This window comes from Bombus vancouverensis, chromosome 6, assembly GCF_051014615.1.
Source record: "Bombus vancouverensis nearcticus chromosome 6, iyBomVanc1_principal, whole genome shotgun sequence".
In the NCBI taxonomy this organism is placed as follows: domain Eukaryota; kingdom Metazoa; phylum Arthropoda; class Insecta; order Hymenoptera; family Apidae; genus Bombus; species Bombus vancouverensis.
Window position 1 is genome coordinate 11,014,669 of NC_134916.1, and position 18,905 is coordinate 11,033,573.

The window sequence follows — 18,905 nt, forward strand, 5'->3', positions numbered from 1 at the left end:
GACAGTGTACTTATCAAGAGGAGATATTCCACGAGATTCGTAAAATTTCAGCCGTCTTTTTCCTTGAGCCGGCTAATCGAAATCGATACGGGGTTGGTATCGCTGGTCGATACAGAGGGAGAGAAAAAGTTTCCTTACTTGCTTCCAGGCACTCGAGGTATTTCACAGGATGATCTTGGCCGTTCGATGAATCCGTAATGCAGGTCCCTGTTGTCGCTCCCGGACCCGGTTATGGTATGCTGATCTATATACAACGAATTATAAAATGTAAGATAAAAAGGTTAAAAGTAGCAACACGAAGGATCAAACGATAAGTAATTAATTCTAAATATTGTTAATTTTGTCGTGTTCAAGGCAATTTGTCGACTATTAACGCTTGAATTAGCGGTGGCTAAAAAACGTCCAGTTTGTAGCTTAAGGAATCGCAATGAAGGATACGGTAAACGAAAGTAAATCTAAAACATATATATGGTAGTAAAAAAAAACACCACAATTGTGTAAAGCATAATTATAATTAACACGAGTAATGAATATGATGCACATTTTGATTAAAGAATACACGATGCAAGGATGAAAACATTCTTTAGAAAAAGATCACTGAAATTGTGAAAAACGCAGCATCGAATAATTCAAACATCCAAGAAAATTTCATTATATTAATAATTTAAATTGCCGAGAAAATTTCATTATATTAATAATTCAAATTGCCGAGAAAACTTCATTACATTAATAGTTCAAATTTCCGTGAAAATTTTCATTGTATTAATAATTCAAATTTCCAAGAAAATAATAATAATAATAATAATAGTCCAAATTTCCTAGAATATTTAATTCATTTTCAAATAATAAAACAAATACATCAAATCTACAAGGTTTATAAAATTTATATGAACAATTACAAATCGATGATTATGATAATTCTGGTAATTCTACAATTAATTCAATTGCAGCTTTTCGACGCTTATGCTTTAAAACGTGCCATAGTTGGAGGGTGATGCACACGATACGTAGTCCCAAGGCAGAGCGTCCGATTTCGTTGAAGCAACCTAACACCATGTAATGCTTGCTACTTGCTAACATTACTACGGGTATAACGTTTCAGTTCCGATCCCCTCGTGTCGCTGGTCGGTAACAGATTAAGAGGGAATCATCGAAGCCGCGTATATCCGACCGACCGGAATCGGAAAACCTGCCTCGGCCAATGACCCGTCTTTCTAAAGACCTGTTCGCAAATTCCAAATCTTTCGCAGGAAGCTCTTAATAGTTTCTCCTTTTTTTATCGATACGGTGCCCCATTTTTCGCGAGTATATCACAGGGCAGAATATAGCGAGGTGCTGAATTAATTCATTAAACATTTGTAACGCTATGTTAAGAGCCGAGCTGGACATTGTATTTCGTTCTATTTTTACCTTTCTACTTTTGTCGTATAAAATAAAACGGGTATTTGCACGAAATAAAAATACAAAAAGGTCGCTTTTTATTTATACGTCAAAACTACAGGAAATGTATTTTCAAATGGTATATTGCTGGGAAAAAGATAGAAGTAAAACTTTTCTACGTACAATTAATTGAATTCACACGTAGACCATCGTAGGAACGTGTATCGTACTCTGTTTTTAATAGTTCGCGCAATAAATAAAACGCCGACTTATCACTATTGATATTTCTGTCATAAAATGATTTGAATAAATCGAAAAACGAGAAAATGGTTTGTAATTTTCGTGTCAATATTCTATAAAAAAAAAAAAAAAACACACGCGTGCGCATTGACTTCGCATTAAAAATTTCTTCAGAGAATATAAATTTTTCAGAATCCAAACTGGTTTACTTCGCTTCTACATAATAGGATTCGTAGATGCATAATTAATATACATCTAGAAGGACAATTATTTTCAAGAACGTAATTATCACGGGAAAATAGTCACACGTTATTCAAGTTTATTAATGTAACAGATAATTGACTAATACCATGCATGCTTGTGTAATATATATTGTATTAAATATCTTGTAATCTCTATAAATATTTCCAGATTTCTTTTAAACATTACCAATGCGATCACGATAATCATATCACGGTGCTAATCAAGTCTCAAGATATTTCATATTAACGCACATTAACGTATTCATGAAAAATGTCTGTAAACGTTCGGATACTTTCGTGAAGCTGTATATATCGACATCTGTCAGTGTCTACTGTATATAGGTAGCTTATATCTTATCGGAGTGACCTCTAAATCAAGGAAGACAATTAAACGCAGCAAAAGAGGATCCTGACAAATCCTTGTTCAGATAAGAAACCAGCTTGCAAGGCTTAAAATGCTTGATCTTCGTCGAAAATTTGCCAGGCAGCCACTCGAGAGGCCGAGTGGCGGACGTACAACGAGGTAACTAGGTAATATGATAATGAGGGAATTTCTGAGACGAGTGTCTTCGTGAAAATCACACCGAAACAAAAGTTGACGAGAAACGTCGGAGGGGAAACGTGGTGATAATTCTCGAAATAATACACGCCATCGGTGACACGTGTCGGCAGAATTATTTACGCGACAACCGAAAGCGTTTATTATGCGGAGCACAGTTGGCTCGAGCGCGAGACACGTACTTTTTCAAACGGGGCGGATCCCAGAAACGACGCGAAAACTGACTTAATGGTTCGAAGATTACGTTCTAGATTAACCACGCTCTGCGTGAAACGTTCTATTCTATTTACGTCGTCGTTACTACGATTCTTTAAATGAAGGGTCGGAGAACGATAGCCAGGACAATTTCGAGAAAAAAATGAGCCTTAAAATGGTGAGCTTGGAGGGTTGTCGTGCAGGGTTTAGAAACGTGAATAAACGAGAATCTCTGAGTACGGTGTTGGTCATCGAATTATATATCTGATCAAATACAAAAATTTCGTTTCTACAATTATACGGATGAAATATCGTTCCTTTCTTTTTCTTCAAATACAAATTTAACAGCAAGTCAATTTCATCAAAACATCGTATATTTAGTCAAAACTCCATTAAATTGCAAAATAAATTTCATTTGTCGATATTTCTATTGCAACGACTAAATTAGTCTCGTTATTCCATATTTGAAGTATGCTCGGTTCTAGCTTTCAGAAATCAAAGAAGAAAGCGTTGCAGTTTCTTTATTTAAAAAACTTCCTTTCAGACAATTCATAGCTGGAGAATTGTCCGGATGGAATACGTACGACAAACGTAGACTGTGACAAAGTGTAGACTTTAAATTGCAAAACGTTCGTTTTCAATTTGCGAACAAAAAGGGAAAATCGCGCGGGAAGATTCACGAGGGCGCGAATTGGCTGAACTGTACCAGATATCGTATCGAATATCCGAACAAATTGACTATTTGTCGCGTCTAGATGACGCGTGTTTCCCCCACGATAAAACATTTTGCGACACAATTCTGTTGCGACTGGTTAACAAGCGACCGCCTGATTGGCGCGCTCTTTTTTCCGCGAATCCTACGCGGCCAGTACAATTTTCAGCGCGGTCGGCATCATCAAAACGCATTGTAACACTAGTAACGTGTTTCCACGAAGCGATGTGATCGGATCACAACGAATCAGATACAGGAGAAAAACGTGTCGATCGCAAGAAAAAGGAACACTAGGCTGGTTCGAGCGTGATGAACAGGAGGAATCGCGCGCGACACCGTTCATCGGTAGACAGATCCACTTAGGCTTAATTAGCGACGATTACTTAAATACGTCCTTATTTCCATATATATATATATATATATAGCGTACGTATGTACGTTGAAAAGTTTTGTCCAATTTTTAAACGAAACACATTATTATTATTATTATTTTATTTCATCGTTGCAAGATTATCAGATTACCAACGAACTTTGCTTGCTATATATCTAACTGCCATTCAATTCCATACAACTGTAGCATTCATCACATCCAAACACCCACATATATAGCTTTATTTCTTTTTATTTCTATGTAGACTATCCTATACTTAATTTGTATAGTATCGCGTGTTTACCTTTGGCTTTTAATTAGTTCGGTACCTACCTATATTCCTACGATCTTTTTTCAAATCTCTTATCCTATCTTCCAGCATATCTTCTCTTTCAATACGCTAGAATTTATCCTACAGCATCGTTTTAACAGGTGTTTCAAGATATCTATCTTTAAACTACACAGAATACATTTGCGTTTTTACTCTTCCAACCAGGAACGATTTCTCTCCTACACGTTATCCGCATCTTATCCTCGCAATTAGCCTCTGGTTGCCTTCTTTTCCTTCTTTCTCCACGTATTCCGCTTTCTTCACTGTTCTTATGTATTTCTACCTACTGTTATATTCGGCGTTCCAAATTTCACGATATCGCACTTGACCTTGCTACTCTTTCCCCCGTTCCGTCAGAATTTTAATTATATCAAGCTTCTGCTGCCTTAGATCTTCTACAATCCTAACTAACCGGTAACTATTTCTCCAAAAGTATTCTTCCCTTTCTCTGCTATTTTCTGTCCTTCCTATTTTCCTTTCTTTTTCACTCAGCCATTCCTTAACTAATACTCTACCCACGCTACCTTTTTAATGCCCTTTTCATATCTCGAAGCTCCCTTCCCCTCTTTGAACCTAATTTTCTCTCCCTTGCTTCACTAGATTATCAATGTTTACCGTTATATTACTCTGTAATATAATCTAATTTCTATAATATAATTTCCGTGATTGTTTGTTACGATACTATCTTTCGGCAAGTTTATCGTATCCTTGATATTATTAGTTTCTTTGTTGCAGTAACGATCGCCCCCTGTGGATGACGAAGAAAAGCAGGAAAATCAAGATTGAACGTATCTATACCTCGTCGATGGGGGATGGTGGTGTTTGACTGGCAGGCTTCGTTGGCGCTTTGATGCAGAGCCGAGTCTGAATTCGTTCTCCTCCATGTGTCCGGTGGCGGTGGTGAAAGATACGGAACACCGCTGTACGGTGAGGTATCGTGCCTTTTTTCCATCGGACGAGGTCGCATCGGTCCAACTCCCATGCTCCTACCCCTCTCGTTGTTACGATACACCATGGAATTGTGCTGCATCTCCTCCAAATTGCTGAGCGCTGTCTATAAACGCGAAAACATTATTTAAGTATTTATCTCGACAATCACATTATCTTGCCACTCGAAGAAGCATTTTTACGTGCACACGCAATAAATTTTTATCGATTGCATATCTTGCACGTGTCTATTCAAACGACACGAAAGGAAAAACTCATTCATCGTGTTTCTTTCAACTAGAACAAAAAATATATGGATGCATGTAAAATAAATGTCCATTGTGATGTAGAGATGTTCTGTCATTCTTACACACATACATCGATCGATCGTTCTCACGTATAAATGACAGCGTCATTCTTCCTGAACGTTGCCCTATCTTATCGACCTTAACTAAACCTCTAAATTCTAAACACTTGGACGTTCAACTTCGGCGCATTGCTAATTGCATTCCAAACATTTGGTCCTATCCTCGGGCATAGATGATAGTGTCATTCCTCCGAAATTTTGCTTTATCTCATCGTTATTTACTATTTAAGTGCTTAAAACTTTGCCTTTCCTTTAAGTCCACGCTAATTGCATTCCAAATATGGACGTTCGATCTGCATATCACCAGTTGAAGTTCGCTCTGTTGACTAACGTAACATAAATTACTACGAACTTGAAACAAATCGTATCGTATACGTTACTAGAGCGCCGATGTTTATGTATTTATGGAAAATTTAAAGGTTCGAGGATACGCAGGCTACACATATTATACAAACATGTGTAAAATATTCAAACTAAAGTAATATTTAATAAGCAAAGCAAATCTTCGTTTAAATTCTATTTTACAAATCTGCATAAATTTCTATTGCTCGAAAAAAGAAAAAAAAAAAGGAAGAAAAAGAAAAAAGAAAAAATGTGCATAGTGCATATTCATAGAATCACTATTTTGCAGAAGACGAATGCATTACGTACATGGAGCAAATGAAATGTAAACAAATTACTATTCTTCCCAGCTGTAGCTTCCTTTAAAAACTTTCTACAGAAACATATTCTGCCTGCAGGTACGATGAAAACGAACTAGCTCCGAGGAAAGTAATTTTCTTCTACCTTCGTTCTTTTTCGAGTTGGTCGGAATTTTCTCGTCCTATGAAACTCAGCCTGTGAAACGTTTCATCCGTTTTATGAGAGGACCAATGCGATATAAAGAGACTTAACGCAGGCGTTCGATCAGGACACGCCAGAACGAGAATCCGTGTCAGTTCCTCCAAAGATAAATCCATGGAGATAAGTTTCCCTTTGGAAAATATGAGCTTTTCCATCCTCGAGAAATCAGATCTTATATCCACAACTTCTTGGAAGCAAACTAAAGATTCAAAGTACAAGAATATCGACCCTTTGATAACAACATTAATAAACGAGCTCGCGTTTCCGTGCTAATAGAAATTCTAAAAGTCTGCGCTTTTTAAAACAGACTACGACGAAACCATCGTAGAAATCTGCGATACAACTCGTACGAAACGATTATATACGATACAGTGAGTGTTTAAAGCTTTAGAAGCTTAAAGTTTGCCACTAAATTCTTCTTATTACCATAAAAAGACATAATCAGGTTGCCAATGTTTATGAATTTATTTAAATATTCGAGAGTCAAAGCAGCAAAGCAGAATATACGTAGTGACAACAAATCGATCGAATATCTTATAGAACGCGTTGACAAATTTTTATTATTAGATCGCGAATATTTATGCATTTATGGAAGATTTAAAGATGCAAATCTTTCGCGTAGTATCAAAACATCTATAAAATATATTATATACCCATAAAATATACTGACAAAATATGGCTGTTACGTTCGGGACATTGCGCGTATATGAAAAACTGGTGTCGAAATTCCTGCATACTATACGAGACTGGTTCCATCGGAAGTCCGAGTTACCTGCGACAACAGACGGGTGGCTTGCGTAAGGCAGAAAAGGATTTCGCGCTGGTTCGCATCAACGCGAGTCGCGTAATCGCAATTAATGCGACGCTCGCGGTAATGGTCGTTCTCATTATCATCGCGGTGTGTATTGGATAATGCTCGAGCGTATTCGATGATCCGGTGTGGACGTGAGATCCGTGTAAACAGCCAGTGTTAATTTTCGGTCTTCCAGAATGGTGAAGGGAGAGAGGAGATCGGTGCATATGTACATTTGAAATATGAAGCGGGACGGTAGGCGGGACAATCGATGACGGTACTATAATTAAAGTATCCTTCGATATTTCGCTCGAGAACGGACCAGAGTAACATCACGTGTCGTCGATGTCAAGGCGTCTTCGTCGAGCAGTGAACGGAACGAGGCGATGTACACTACCGCTTCAAAGTATCCGGATACTTGCACGTTTCTACAAGATATAATAATATGCATATGTAAGTATCTGATAATAGTTCTAATAATATTATTGCTATCGAATCGATTATTAATTTTTACAACATTCTTTCTAGTTAATAGCTAAGTGGCCATGTGTGTATTGGCAAGCGCATACTCTTATTTTTCAAAGAAGCGTCGTTTCATCACGTCGAAAATACTGTCAAATGATATACGAAGCTTGATAATACACTTGCGCTTAATTAAATACTATATAAACGTTATAAGAAATACAATGGTGTGGAAATATCTTTGGTAGTCAGCGTATAGACCAAGTGACTCCGTAGAAAACGTAATAAGTACGGTATTGTTTCTATCGATTATTTCCTCGTTAACTGCTCGATAAAATTTATGTACTGTTACTACGGACCAAAGTGTCGGATACTTATGAGCCATAGTGTACGAAGGCAGAGGGGGAAAGAGCGAGACGGAACAACGGAGAGGAAGTTTATAGTGCACAGCAAGATAAAAACGAAGCGACCGTGAACGTGTACGAGGAATTGCCGCGAGCGTCGCTTCTAATAGCTTTGTGTTGGCCGTTTCATTCGCAGATCGCGCGAAAGCTGCGCTCTTAACATTGGCCTGATGGCAGGCGGATTCACCTAACGTTAATTTAGAATCTAGATGAAATTCGGCAGGTATTCAAGAAACTCGACATCGTTATTTAGAACAATGTAAGAACGAATAACCGCGAGTCATCGGCCGGCGTATGTCGCGTGTATGCGCGAACGTAAACGACACGCGGTCGCCGTAATACGAGAACGTAGAACGAGGTTGTCTCTTGGCAAATCCTTAATTAATAAAAACGCTGCATATCGAGGAAAACAATGGTGAACAAGCATGAACGATCGTGCTTGTTGTCGGTCTACGTGTTGTTATAAATAACCGTAACGTTCGAGGCAAATTATTAATTATAACACGTTAGCCAGTACACGAGCGGACGAGCGTGGCTATCACGGTGCAAGGTTCAAGGGAAACCGCATTCTTCGAACGGCAAAGGCGAAAAAACCTATTAGTAAATGATATACACGCACGTCCCGTTTCGTTTTGTTTCGTTTCGCAGGTTTTAGGCTAGTCGTTCGCGAAGAGAAAAGACCGGGGAACGCAGAAACAGAAAACTAAGAAACGAAACGAAACGGTGACGATAGGACCTCGTGCAATGATACTTATATAACGCGAGTAAAAATTGGCTACTAGCATCGTGTAATACCATTTGCAACACATCAATGAGAGTGAAATGTTTGTGAATTCGTTAAGGAACGAGTAGTGAAATACATAATGTGTGAAAGAAAAATGAAGTAAGTTATTTTGTACAATGTGTAAATGTATTAAAATAACGCAATAAATAATGCTATAGGTGTAACGAGTATAGAAATTATATTAAAATACGATTCATATTTTTCCCTCTGAAAGAAGAATAAAGCGTATTCTCTGGAATAAGGAAAACTTCTTCCTCTATAGCTATAAGATCAGCATAACAAAACATGTTAGCACACGAGAGTTGAACTTACGATACGATAATACGAAATTCATGATAGTCGAGTTCCAATAATAACGGTGCCAATGAAATTTTAAAATGTTTCGTATAACGTACATACCTAATATGCGTATTCTTACAAGATTTCTACAATTGTTCGAATATTCTCGCGAGCCTCTGTATATCCGTATAATAAGTAACAGATGGTCCTGTTGTATTTCTCTGGCCGCATATAGGCGTAAAATTGTGATTAATGGAGTCCGAAAAACGCTGTTTAGAGATTCAACTTGTCCAGCTCGCTGGCCGATCGGACGCGCTGTGGCTTTCCAATTTTAGCGTCGCAAGAATTGTATGGCATAACGATATATTTTTAGTCGGTACAGAGTACATACGGTGTGTAGCGTGTACGGGCCGCTTCGAGTGTTTTCCCCCGCGGCACCGCGCACTGTTCACAGGCCACGCTGTAAACACAACGACAGGACAGGCACCGATTCTCTGTCTGCGACGACACGTGCTCGAAACAGGTACGCCCGCGAGAGCTCATTCATCCAACCAACACCGACCTACGCTCCTCCTCTGTCCGTGTGTATTTATATTACCGGCCGAATTACGATTCGGTGGACGAATTTGATCAACACCGCAGCCGTGTTCGCGTGCCGAAAAGTCTGCTGGCGTCGATTAACCGCGATCGAAGGGAAAAACAGTTTGATCGGATTTCGTCACTAGTCATGTTTTCACCGAGTGCTTCGCTCCACTAAATTGTAAACTTTCCTCATCAGATAATACACTATTATTTCCCGCCTTGTATAAGCTTTTCATCGCCATTAAAACTCGCAGGAAAGATATGATAAGTATATATCTTCCGTTGATCTTTGTATGTTAATGCCGATCTATGACCGAAGTGAAATATTTTAATATAAAATAGCTGCAATTGGAGAGAACGCGTGGGCTCCGAACATATAGTTGCGGAAATTGCATGGAACGTACAAACGATGTAACAGAATGCTTTGATATATCCGATATTTTAGCATCTTTCAAAATTGTAATATTAAGGCAATCGATATTTTTTAGGTTGTGAGAGCAGGTGGAAAGGCATATTATTGCCTTTAAAATAAAATAAAAATAAAATAAAAGACTAGCTTTAGTAACAGAGAATCAACCGACAATGTATGAAATTTAATTCAATATCGTTTGCCTGTAAAATACGAAAAATATGACTCGCGTTGTTCCCCTGCGGCTTTTATCTATTGTATGAAACGACATCGCTGTCACAAATTTACAAGTGAAATATCTATCGCGTATTTAGGTTCGCCGACGTTATCGCGACGCGAGTCGTTGAACTTGCATTAAAAACACCTGCCAACGATTACTTCTTACGATACAGATCTGCGAAACGATACAGGACTCCTCCCTCCCACTTTGAGCAGTTTTTTCGTCCGTGCATTCTTTCTACGTGATCTCAAATTCTAGAAATAATCGTGCCGGCCGCTGTACGTGAATCACCATGTGTAATACACGATTTTTCTAGAATCACGCAAGACCATCGAGCTACAAGAAGCACGTTAAATCGAACGCAACGTTGTGCGTGAAACGCGAAACGAATGCAGCGATTTTCGCGCGCGCGCTCGTCGTACTTCTGCAGTCAGAGATCTTAATGAAAGAATCGAGTTAGCAGTCCACCGCGAAGACGAAGCGAAATTAATAAGCTGTCAACCAGTATGAACTGGTATGAACCGCGGGTTAGGTCGACTCATTCGATCGTCACAATTAGCAACGATTCTCTGGTTGTTAGGGGAGCTCGGGAATCGGCGAAATCCGGTCTAAAGTTCGTTTTCTACCAGGTGCTGTTCATCGATACGGCAGAATCAAGGTAATTCGTTTTACTTTGCCAGGTTGTACGTTTCGTTGAGAAAAATTGATTCGATCATGCGTTCACCGCTTCGATTACAGCGATCGAAGGATTTGCGGTAACGAAGAGGTAGCTGCAATGAATGCTAATGAAATTTCAAAACGTCTCATGGTGTTTATCCGATAACGTTTTGTATTTATAGAAATTTTCGACTACTTTCACGAATCACGCGTATCGTTCTCTTCGCTCGGTTTATAATCGAACCTCTCGCGAATCCTCGAATCAGCTGCACTTTTCGCGAAGTTATCAGATTCAACGTCACAGAATCGAAATCTAATTTTCGCGAATTTATCTGTCACAAGGAGTTTTCGTTAATGATCGTAAATTGAAAAAGCGAATCGAAACGAATAACATTTGCAATCGTAGTTCTTCCACGTGTATTAATTTATGGAATCGATCAGCGCGCGACTTCCGCAGGATTCGAATGAAAATTACATGAAAAGAACACGATGAATCGCATCTCCTATTTCTCGCCATAATATCAGGCACAATATCGAAAGTATTGAAACATTGCTTGCCACGAACCATCGTCTGTGACACTCGCATTTAAAATCGCATTTACCGCAAGCAACAGAAAGACACAGATCTCGTACTCAAAAGTGCAACAATTTACCACCCCGAATATCACTCAATGACAGCTTTAAAATCTAATTTCATTCTAATCGACTATGAATTGATCTACTCGAATTATTATCGAGTGAAGCTCCTTATTGCAACAGTCTTTTCAATTCGTTCCCAACGAACGATCTACGAACGATAATATAATAGTTCGGCGCAATTTCACGATTCACGCTTGTCGAGGCATAATTACTTCGTGGAATAGTAACAGAGATCTTAAGGCGGAATAATCGTGGTGTAGGATAATCGTCGAGCCGAGTGTGAAGTTCCCAACGAAAGAAAGAAAGAGAGAGAGAGAGAGAATAACGGGGCGCACAAGCTAAAAATAACAATTTCATCGGTTGCACGGCTACGAAGAGGAACAAACTGACCCGTAATTCGTCGGGTGGAGAGTGGAGAGCAATGTTTCCCGAGTTGGCGCGGCTGCCACGCGTCTCATACGATTTCCTGTTGAGGAGAGGGCGCGAAGAAATTCGTCGGCCGTCCCTGCGCGCCATGTGTTGCTCTGTCGTAGTTCACACGGCTGTTACCTAATATCTGTTGAATTATGCCGTAAACAAGGAACAGTTCTCCCACGGTCCGGTTCACGGACGACACCTCGCGTACGACACAGTCGCGTACGCGCACGCCTGCTTCATTATCGCCTTTCGTTTCGTTCGTTTGGCAAATCGCAGTTTCTAGACGTCTAGACTGGACTCGAGAGAACTCACGCGAGCTATGATCGCGTGCCGCCGCGATAATCCGTAAATTGTTTAGCGGCAACGATTGGACAACGTCCAACGGAATAATATACGGCCGCGAGATAGTTACAACGCGAGAGAAATGTTACACGGATGATTTTGCTGGTGAAACGGTCGTGTCCCGACTCGGGAACGAACCTTCCGATGTTACGCGCAACGCAACGGATTCTAGTCGTTGCGTGTATCGCGCTAATAAATAGCATCGCCACCTGTTTCCCTAAAGTCATCGACGCTACTGAAAGAGCTGTCTTCCGACGTAAGTGAAAGAGGTCACTGAATTACCTGCCGCAGTTATAGTCCAGTTTCGAACGATGATCACATTGGGAAATATATAACGGCTGTGCGATGCAGCGAGCATCACGTATTTCTTATCAATATCTTGAAAAATTTTAATTCTGTATAATTTTTTATATTTTGAGGGTCGATAATCAGCTGCACGATAAGTTCGCTGTACGTACACGTAAGTAGTAAACGAAGCTTTAAACTTTCAAACAAAACGATACGACGATTTGTTTTCCAGTGTTATCGACAACGACGTGTCGTATAAAAAATTGTATTACATAGTTTATCTATTTGTTCACCTTCTTGCAGATTATCCGACCGTACCGAGGCATCTTATGCAAATGCCTACTAGAAAATTATGGAGAGATCGTGTTCGAATACTCGATCGCGAGAGAAATTGTTTATTGGTGGCAAAATACCAGTCTGTGAATAATCGTGTTTTGCACGATTCGGAATAGACGTGTTCGAGAATAGATATTCCTCTATATCAGAGAGAACATGCTAAAGTAGAAGTATTATTCTTAATCGAATTTCATGCGTTCGATGGTAGGGTGGCAAACAGCCTGTTCCTGGTGAACACGCAAATTTCACTGTAACGGTTGACGTAACTTAATTATCGATGACATGGCAGTGTATTTAGGTTTCAATTAGGAAAAGGGAGACAAGCCGTTTTGTGTACGCATGAACCACGACCATGCGAGCTTGTGCTTCTATTACGTTACACCGTGGACTATGTACAGCCACAAACAAGATTGCGAAGTAAACTATCAAGGGATACGGCGAATACGAGAATCCTGTACATAACGTTGTTTGAACATGTTTTTATCGTTCTGAGTTATCTAGAATTCTCAGTAATTCGATGATTAATATTAATCCATTAAGGGTCAGCTTTGCCGTGACCCCATCGGCTTCTGTTTCTAACATGGCAGCCACGAAAGGGAATTCCAAACATTCGCTTAATATTTTGTTCGTCGCTATTTCTAACCGATGATTAACTGTTTCAATATTCTTACGACTTCTGCTAAGTATTAGGTCGTCCGGAAAGTTTCTTTCGTTTTATAAGGAAATAGCGGAGGTACAACATTTTCCGTTTTATATTATTTTATCGAATTACGTATGATCCATTTTGTTCTATCAAAATAAAGATCACAACGTTCGACAGATTAGGTTTCATGTTTGTATAAAGATGAGTCGTTGTGAAAGACGTGTCTGTAAGAGAAAAACACTTTTCGAACAACCTAATATATACTTGGCTTAATTATCTCGTAGCTTCTATCGGTATATATCTTCGCGTTTGTTTCAAACGTTGCGAACACGGTCGAGTATCGTAAATTTTAAAATATTTCCTACAACACGCACGATATATTCGTAAAACGTGTCGTCAAGCGTTCGAATGCTTTCACGAGTTTGCGTGTACATGGCGATAGTTGGTCATTAAATACAAAAAGGACAAGAAAGAGGCAAAGATCGTTTAGAACTGTATCGGAGGACTAGTAGGCAGTAAGTAGGAGGCGTTTAATTTCGTGGCTTTCTCGCTTTGCATTTGCATACCGAACCGACGAATTTCCACGTCGGCCGATACGGAATATGGCTGACGTAATTCCACGGTATGATCGGTGTAAAGCTGGGAATACTTGGGCCGAAAATTATTTTCAGTGTGCTCACGCGTGTTCATTCGATACAGGTTTTAAGAGGTTTCCATCCGCGGCAATCTCGCTCGTCGGATCGCTATACAACGCTATTTGCATACGATAATATGCAAAATGTATCAGTGACGATGCAAGAATAACCTCGCTGGCGCCTTTTTTACCACACGCCTCTCGTCGATGCGTGCGCGGCACACGCGCGCGCGTATTTCAAGACTCGACGCATCCTCCGTGGTTACAGCGATACGAACGTGAAAATATTCCTCGGTGTTCTGTTAGTTTCCCCGATCGAACCCTTTTTATCGTCTTCATTCCGGAAATTCTCTCGATCAGAGCCGTTCGAACGCGATACGATCGCGCTACGCTATTCCTCGTTTTGCATTTTACGGCACACTTTTAAGTGGACTTTGCTCTGATATCTTCGTGTGCCGATCTCGAGGAAAATCAACGCCAAATGTACAACTACATTTCCGAACGTAAAAATCGGAAATATCATTTACCGTAACACTTGGCATAGAAAGATATTTTTTATATACAACATTTTGAAATTTCATTTGCATAACGATATACAACTGTCACGGCCGTATTGATAAAACTTGAAATCGATTTCAAGACGAATATACGGAAAGCACGAGATAGTTTCTGCGAAACTGCGAACAAATATTCAGTAAAAAAAAAAAGGTAGTATACATCGTGAACAGCTGAAACATGTAATAAATGACAAAGACGGAACTGTTGAATTATCCAGGCTTATTAATATGATAACAATCATAATTAATAACAATAGATAATTGATTGCAAATACTTTCGTGGTTTCTGGCAAGTATGGTATACCCAGTTACATTAAATGATCTTATATCTTGCGATCTTCTATGTGCATTTTCGAATTTGTTCCAAACTTCGCCAATTTATATATATGATGACACTACGAATGAAATTTCGAGATATCTCGTAGGATATACGCAAAAAGGTTTCTATAAGCATTCAAACTTTCACGAATCACCAGCATAAAAACAACCGCGTGAAGAATTATGGATATGTTATCCTTCGAAAGAAGAACTTGGATTCGAAGATCGCTTTACAAAGTTTCTTGTTCGAGTAATCGAAGGCGATAGAGGCGGTCGTTAAATATAACTGAGGATAAACATAACAAGACAAACGATAATACATCTCGATCTACGATAATTTACTAAGAAGCGTCAAGTCGCAACAATTAAACGAGGTGTGTTAATAAACAAACGATCGAGTCTCCTGAATAAAAATTAGCTGTTTCTTCAAGTAGTTAAAGTCAGTCGACGAATTACCATAAAAGATTCCATTCAGTTCCATCTCCGCGCACTCCACCTCGATATTTTTAATCGGGAAACATTCTGAGTAAGATAAGCATCTATACTCAAACCATTATACGTAGTATTTAAGATACAGATCAGATAAGACAAGTTTCTCTAAACTTACATTGCACAATCGATTCAAACAGTATTCATATTTCAAACTACTGCTAGATACGTGGATTGAAATTTTATTATTCGCTCATTTTATACGATCACGGCAAATACTACTTTTACTTATTGCATTAGTCTCTTGTCGATTCGTATAACTACGTACAACGTGTACATAACGTTGCTATAGATCGACCGAAGTATCCATATACGACACCTTTTATTCAAACACGATGAATGGATTAATTACAGTCGAAAGAGAGGGCAAAAGAAGCAAAACAAAGACGCCCGAAAATAACCTTGCATCGTCGTATTACGAACTATGAAATTCTACGAGACGAATGTTGTTCTATTGGATTGACAACTAAGTGATTGCAAATTTTGTCAATACCATCTAATGACAAAATCCGCAATCACTTAGTTGCCAGCCCAGTAGCTTCGTACGAACGAAAGCCGTTGAATCGTGAAGAAGGAAGAAGAAGAAGAAGAAAGGAAGAAACGACGTATCCGAATTACCGGCACGTGGCATTGAACGACACCGATTTTTAGCGCGTGGCCATTTAAATACAATCACGCGTCCCCGCGCGTGAGCTTCCGTTGCATTCAAGAAAGGTTATTCCGCTTCCGTCTGATTGAGAATCGGAAATCCTGGCGGTTGATTCTTCCGAGCAGCCTATTCTTCGTTTTATCGAAGCACGTTTTGAGAAAAGAACGCGTACATAAACTTCTACCGCCCTTTTGTATCGCGCGAAGAGCAAGATCGGTGGTGGCAATTAAAGTCGCTCGTTAGATAGAATAGCGTGTTTCCGGCGAGTAACAACGAAAAATATTCTATCCGCGTCGACTTGCGCAACGGTACACACGTATACAGAGTCCCGTCCAGATACATAGACATAAATTGCCGTTACGTGTGTCGATTGCACAAACGTTGCTTTCCTACTTTCTATCCTTTGATCTTTTTAATTACCGAACGATTGTAACGTAGAGACAATAACGTGATTTTAGCACACCATTCTATTTATTACATCGTTTACATGCTAATTAATTAAATCGAAATGCGTTCAATTTTGTCTCCTTCGTATATAGTATTCTTCGTATAAATGCAACAATTTCATACTATGAAAATAATCTGGTTCGCTGAGAAATGAGTATACTATTACAGAATATTCGAATGTTCCATATATTTTTGCGTATTACGTGTATTTTACGCGTGTTTACGCATTTAAATTTCCCATAAAAATTCCCCCACCGTATGTTAATCGTACTTTTACTTGGATACGGAAACTGCTTCATACTCCTATTTTCCAACCCTGCGGATACTAAGAAAGATACCACGCTAAGAATCTGTACGTCGACGTCTTAATTACGAGCGTCGCGTTAAACGCAACCTGTGATACCCTTTAAACGTATCGATGCTTCTAAAAATAGCATCAACCTCGGCATTTTCGAAGAAGTACATATACAGTAAGCAAAAGGAACAGAGAAGACAGACGGACGACAAGTATGTAAATGTATTTTTACCACGAGGAATGCGTCGCTGCGAAAACAGACATTCTTAATTGACAGCGGCGCTAACTGAAGGTGATTCGTGTCGTGACACGTACCTACACAGATTCGTCGATGCGTCTCGTCGGCTCGTGTCGCGAACCTGACATTGAGAAAGTTCTCAATGAAATGGTCGCTGGCGCGCTCTTGCGTTTCATACGCTGGGAATAATCCGAAGGAAAAAAAAGAAAGAGAAACCAGCGTGTGATTCATTTTCACGGAAAAACGCGAAATAGATTCTCTCGTCAGAAACATCGATTCGATTATTCATGAATTTGTTTTCTTTGCAACATGGCCGAATTGTATTTCGTCGAATAATAGACGCGTCGCGATATATATCTGACGAAAGAAAGAACGTGATATTTTGGAAATAATGTAGAATCGTGAAGAGAGAAGCGAGAATTAATTCAACGAGCTGTTTCCTTCCTTCGTGATTCTGATAAGAGACCGCTTCTCCGCAAATTTCGCTCGCAATTCACCCAGACGCCCGTATATTTAACCGTAATTTACCCGGCACCGAGTATGCTATCGCAATCAGGATCCATTTTGACCGTGCTCTCTCCACCGTATTTCATTCCCCATCTTTCCTCCGGTTAACGCGAAATTCTATCTTACCGCTGTCTCATTTTCAAAGCAACTCCCACTCTTTGCAAATTGCCGGTCGAATTTCACCCGAAGCGCACTATCATTCTCGACGTTCCTACTTTTAATTGGAAAAATGTTTGATCTCTACACACGCGAACGCTGAATTCCATTTTCCATGAAATTTCAGAGCAACGTTGTTCTTCGTAGAGTACAAAAACGAAAGGACCAGGCTGGTTCGATCGCGTTGCTTTCTTCCACAGACATCGTGATTCCCTTCGTTCGATTATACACCTGTTAGCGAACCACCGGTGCACGCGATCCGTAAAAATAGTGGCGTGTTTGTCTCCATTGCATAATCCGCGTCGATCGATCGACGTTCGTGTGAATGAGCCGACGAGCGAGCAAGGTGGTGCTTGGTTCGTTTTTCGGTACATGGAACCACCGCACCGGCGTGATCCCGGAATCAAGGACACGCGAAAGGTTACAGACACTCGCCGCTTTTGCAACGCAAGATGTTATCTATGCTACGCGTCTTTTGTAACGAATTTCGTGCAGCAGACGAACATCTGTAAGTTCGTCTTCGATGACCGCACAGAAAAAGTTGCTTCCAAAGGTCGCCCATGTGTCGACAGGCATGTGCTTCGCTCTTTAAGACCGTAACGAATTGCGAGAGAAAAGGTTGAAGCAGAATTGGCGACGAATCGTGAACCGACAAACCTCCTCTTATTTCGAAAGTCAATTTTAAAATTTTAAACTTTGTTACGAACAATCGCCAGAATTAGAAATGTTAAAGTAACGCATCGCGCAAAGAATTTGAAGAGATTTTTCTAAATAATTTACCGAGATGGAAAGAAATTATCGTGATATTAGTCGTTGTTCGTAAAGACTGAAATTTGCAGTTTTCAGAGTTATTTAATCGAAATAAAATTCAATTAACGATGCGATTAAATGTGATGGAGATAGAGGTACGAAACACGTGGGTTGAATATCGCAGTAAACACGGCTCGACTGATCGAGTCGGTGGTTTAACGCTAATCTTACCATGCCTCGTTAAACAACCAGTTTCAAAATATAATTATCATTGTACGTTCATTGTTGTTTCTTTCGTTCGTCTAACTTTACGTAAATTCTTATATTATCTGATCGATCGATTTCCCAATTTTTATTAATAGAAGAATCTACATAAAGTTAGACAATCTTAAATTAAATTTCGAGACCGGTCATTTGACCGGGCCCGGTAAGGTTAATGTTAAA

At 39.6% G+C, this 18,905-nt stretch overlaps 1 protein-coding gene and 1 long non-coding RNA gene across 5 annotated transcripts in view; one reads left to right on the forward strand and one right to left on the reverse strand.

Annotated features, from left to right (window-relative positions):
• Window positions 1-18,905, reverse strand: part of Crtc (CREB-regulated transcription coactivator) — a 64,588-nt gene that overhangs the window by 19,838 nt on the left and 25,845 nt on the right. For all 4 annotated transcript variants that reach the window (XM_076619605.1, XM_033331818.2, XM_033331823.2 and 1 more), the window contains 2 exons: window positions 4,828-5,083; window positions 139-244 (listed from right to left, as the gene is read on the reverse strand). In XM_076619605.1, coding sequence (XP_076475720.1) covers window positions 139-244; window positions 4,828-5,083 — 362 coding nt within the window. The remainder of the gene's footprint in view (window positions 1-138; window positions 245-4,827; window positions 5,084-18,905) is intronic.
• On the forward strand, window positions 6,068-8,773 carry LOC117155640 (uncharacterized). Its single transcript, XR_013058714.1, has 2 exons — window positions 6,068-7,412; window positions 7,488-8,773. It is a non-coding gene; the product is annotated as an uncharacterized LOC117155640 (long non-coding RNA).